Here is a 4,637-nt window from a genome sequence, read left to right as displayed (position 1 = left end):
CTCCCCTCAGAGCTCTTCCCAGGTCACGGGGAATCCCACTACCACCACCAGTGTGCAGCCCCCACCTGGAGGATGCTCCAGTCCGCTCCGCCCACAGCTGCTCTCTGGGGGGGAGGAGAGCAGAGGGATGCTCGTCACCCGCTGTGCTGCTCCCGTATTCCAGCCCCGTTTTCCCTGTGTTTTCCAGGATCCGGGACCGAAGGGACCGGGCCGGACTCGGGACACGTCCCGCACGGAGCGCAGCAGCCGGACAGCAGAGAAGCATCGCGCTGCAGCCTGCAGTAGCGTCGACAGCCAGCGACACACCCCACACAGAGACCCTCATCCAGGCAACTTAATCCACACAGAGACCTCATCCAGGCAACTTAATCCACACAGAGACCTCATCCAGCCAATTTAATCCGGACAGAGACCCACATCCACGCAAATTAATCCAGACAGAGACCTCAACCAGGCAATTTACTCGAGACAGAGACCCTCATCCAGGCAATTTAATCCACACAGACCCTCATCCAGGCAATTTAATCGAGACAGAGACCTCAACCAGGCAATTTAATCGAGACAGAGACCCTCATCCAGGCAATTTAATCGAGACAGCACCCTGATCAAGACAGCAGTTAAATCCAGACAGCAATCTCATCCGTGTTATTTCATCTCTGCCAGTGTGACTTTTGCAACTCCTGCTCTTAAAAAAGATGTATTCGGATTCTGAAGATTCTGACTTTGTAATGACAATAATAACTGTGATCATAAGAATGAAAAGCATAATAAAGACTGAAATGTTGGCTGTGCCCTCTTGAAATCTCTCTCCCAGAGCTTGTCAGGTGCGGAAGGAAGAACGGGCGGTAAGGTTTTGGGAGAGCAGATCCCATTTTCCGGTGGAATCTTCCGAGCCAAAACGTAACCTAGCATCTCTTTAAATAAAAAAAATCAACAGACAGACGCACTTTAATTCTATAAACAACCTTTACTTCCTTTAAATTCAATACAATCATAAGAAACAAATCAGATCATCAAAACCAAATAAGCGTTTGGCGCCTACAGCCCTGAATTGGAAAAAATGCTTCGAAAACAGATGGATGAACTATAAAAGTTACAACTGAGCAGTAATTCACACAACAGCATCAAATAGCAAACTGCAGGCATCAGATAGCATGGAAAATAACTCAGTCATCTATTATAAAGCTAGTCTTAAGGCTAAAGAATTTTTATACTAAAGTCTTGCTCTGAGTAAACATGCAGCAGTATATAAAATATCATTGGATTATAGAGCCTTGTAACTAAGATATGCTATTAAAGAATTGTTAAGATCTGTTTTGAAAATCGAGAAATAAACTTCATGCAAAATGCGAGTTAATCTCTGATGTTGCTTAAATACCCAATTTCTATGGAATTGGTCCATTTTTCAGTACAATGTACCATCGATGTCCCCTGGCTGTAGTTTGGTGTCCCACTGTTTCCCTCCTCTTCTGTCTCTGGAGTGAAGCACTGCCGGGTTTATGAGGCCCACGTCATGTGATCCAAGTCCACCAATCGCAACCAGACACCGGGCCATGAGGCTTTAAGACAGGTGTGCTTCAGCACAGGAAGTGACATCGACACTGTGTGTTGTGCACCCACCCAATCTGACTGGAGACAGAATAACTGGAAAACAGACAAAATAATCTAACAACCCAGTGAATATGGCTAAATACCTAAGAAACATTCAGAAATGAAATGAGAAATTATATAACAAACAAATAATCTTAGAGAAAATCTGATGAAGCAGTATAAAAAATGGATGAAAATAAACAAAACACAAGGTCACAATTGTCTTAAAATACCCAAGGTTTAAAACGGCAAAATATGGGATTGAAAGTTTGACCATGGGTTCTCCGACAATCTTACACAATAACTGTTATCTCTAGCATGTCACGTTTCTTATACCAATCTTTCACTTTTTTTGTAATTGCATTACAGAATCAATTTTTGACTTCCTCAGGCTTGTGTTGCACCCATGAATACCAGTGTTCACCAAAAGAGGACCAGCTCCGTGAAGCATTACTCTATTTGTTCTTAAACATGAACTTATGCACTGGCCTGATTTGCTGCGTTTTTCGAGGTCTTGTGGATGGACATGCTTCTTTTCACTGTCCAGAGAGCTCCACAATTTCACCGGTGCATCTATCTCCGCGTGGTCATACGTGTTAAATGTCTTCAGTTCTTCTATTGCGGATTTCTTGTCAATAGTTTTCCAGTATTCTGGTATCTCTCCTTTACCTTGAAAGGTCTTGCTATAACGCTTCTCCAGCTTGTCTTTAAAGGCACAGATGAACCACTTCCAATACATCTGTGCAGAGTTATCTGGGGTGATGTGCCATCTATTGAAGGGTGGACCTGCTTCTCTGTATCTCCTCCACGGAGTTTCTCTTGATTCGTCGTTATTGGGCAGGAAAGTCCCATCACTGCAGACGGAGGTGGTACAGATCTCTATGGAGAAGTTCTGAGTGCCGTGGTGAAACCAGCCATTCACAGCCCTGGGGCGATGAAATTGGACACAGTGATCTGTAGAGTGGTCAGGGATACTGTTGGTACAAACAGCGCAACAGAGAGGGCACTGCTCCCAGCACCCACTGAGCTGCTTCGACAGAATGTAATCGGGGCTTTCCCAGAACTTGTTGATGTCTACTCCACCTTTGGTTTCTTCTGATAAAGTGTGATGCATCGCTATGATGGATTCATATACCTTTTCTTTCAGACACTGCAGGTCAATGTCCTCTTTCTCAATAGTCCTAAAGTAATTCCGTGGAATGTCCATGTCACTCCCCAGTTCTGAACAAAATTCATCCAGCCACATGGAGACATTGCCCTGCTTATCTTCAACAAGCCCTGTTACTTTACAATCTGTGAATATAATGCGGTCTATCAGATATGTGAGATTATCGGTCAAGATCTCAGTAATTCTCTCCCTCCCACTGTGTTTACAGTATTTTTCAACACAGTCTGTTATATACCTGTCAAAACAATCCTTTGGTGCAACAAAGTATTCTTCATACAAATCAAATCTCTCCTTCTCAGCCAGGTATATCAGTAGGTGATTTTCCAGGTTGGATCTATTACTGTTGAAAGCTGGATGGGTCGACCTCATCTCGCCTGCAATTCTGATGCCAATTTTTTCATACACTGCCTGCTGGACAGCGGTTTTCAGTTTTCCATGAAGGAAATCAACAAGAATGTTGAGGGCTGTGCTTTGTTGGCAGAAACTCTTAAAGATTTGTAGATATTCCTCTCTCTTGCTTTTGAAGTACAGCATTGGGTCGTTTGCCTTCTTGAATGCTTCCTGCTTTACCTTGAACTGTTCTGTTGCAAACACACAAAGATGGGCAGATAACTCGATTCTGTAGTTATCTGTTAATGCAAAGTGTTTTGTATGTTCTTCAAAGTCTTTGATCCCTGATTGTATTAGATTTAGTATTGCATTGATGTAGCCCTCATCGAAGTCCAGTATCGCATCCTGCAGATCATCAATGTATTGTTTAATTGTTTTCGATATACTTGCTGAAAGATGGATTACACTTTCTTCATCTGTTGGAGTAAAAGAGTGTGTAAAAATTCCATATTTGGATTTTTTATGAATGTGTTTTTTCTCATCAAACTGAAAGGTTTGGGGACGCTCAGTAATTACTTGTCTGGAATTTGCTTTTGTTTTAAATGTTTCACAAAAGATTTTTTCCACTGCTGCATCGATGTTGACGTCTTTCTCTGCAGGGGTCTTTGAGGCAACTCTGGTCATCAGTTCCACCCAGAGTTTCTCAAACTCTTTATCCATTGTCTCATCACACTCGCTAATTAGATTAGAAGCCAGACATCTGCTTTTTGTGAGCAGCTCTGCCAGGTACTGGGATTTCTTTTGATCCAGTCCTGATCTAGACTTACGTTGTCCAATCCATTTTTTACATCTCCTCTGGGTGTCCTCGATGAGCTCCTCTTTCACTGTCTGTAATCTGAAATCAATGTTATTTTTCCACTGATTCAATATATGTGGATATTTCTCCTTTTTAAAGTACTCTTCAGTTTCTTCTGAAATGGCTTTTGCCTGCTGCTCAAACGACTTTTTAATGCTTGAGCTGTCTACTGCTTGCACTTGATCACTCATGATTTGGTGCCGCAGTGTCCTTTGCAGGTCAAGACCACATTTTCTCAGCTGCCATGTCCAATTTCCACAATTTACTTCTAACCTCTTATAAATATTCAAGATGGCGCCATGTTAGTGGCAGCCTGCTACAGCAGCTCCGTGTCTTTTTGTTGTCTTTTTGTTTCTTTCAGTTAGTTAATGCTAGTGTGTTAGTGTTTTTTCTTCATACCTTTCATGTTACTCTGCGTTTTTTCTTCATACCTTTGCCGGCAACTAGATTTGCGATCACAACATGATGGATACTAGGAAGCTGAGAAACTTTTTCTTGTTTTTTCTGATACTCGGACCTCTGTGGCTATCGAGTTGCAATGCCGATAGCCACAGAGGCATTGTCTACACGCGGGACCAGCTGATCGCGCTAGAGCGTCCGGCTCTACTCACTGGAGAGAAGCCATCGGTGCCGGAGGAGCTGAGGAGGAGAAGCCGAGGCTGTAGGGCTGGTGCGACGCGAAAGGCGAAGAGA

The 4,637-nt window shown here is 43.2% G+C and overlaps 1 protein-coding gene across 1 annotated transcript; it reads right to left on the bottom strand.

The window, feature by feature from the left end:
• Window positions 1-947: 947 nt before the first annotated feature.
• Window positions 948-3,852, bottom strand: LOC148670617 (interferon-induced very large GTPase 1-like). Its single transcript, XM_088632450.1, has one exon. The coding sequence runs from the start codon at window positions 3,806-3,808 to the stop codon at window positions 1,934-1,936; it is 1,875 nt and encodes a 624-aa protein (XP_088488576.1). The 5' UTR covers window positions 3,809-3,852; the 3' UTR covers window positions 948-1,933.
• Between the last annotated feature and the right edge of the window lie 785 nt (window positions 3,853-4,637).

Source organism: Lepisosteus platostomus, chromosome 5 (genome assembly GCF_059453375.1).
Source record: "Lepisosteus platostomus isolate fLepPlt1 chromosome 5, fLepPlt1.hap1, whole genome shotgun sequence".
Classification (NCBI taxonomy): domain Eukaryota; kingdom Metazoa; phylum Chordata; class Actinopteri; order Semionotiformes; family Lepisosteidae; genus Lepisosteus; species Lepisosteus platostomus.
This window is presented reverse-complemented; position numbering and strand designations above follow the sequence as displayed.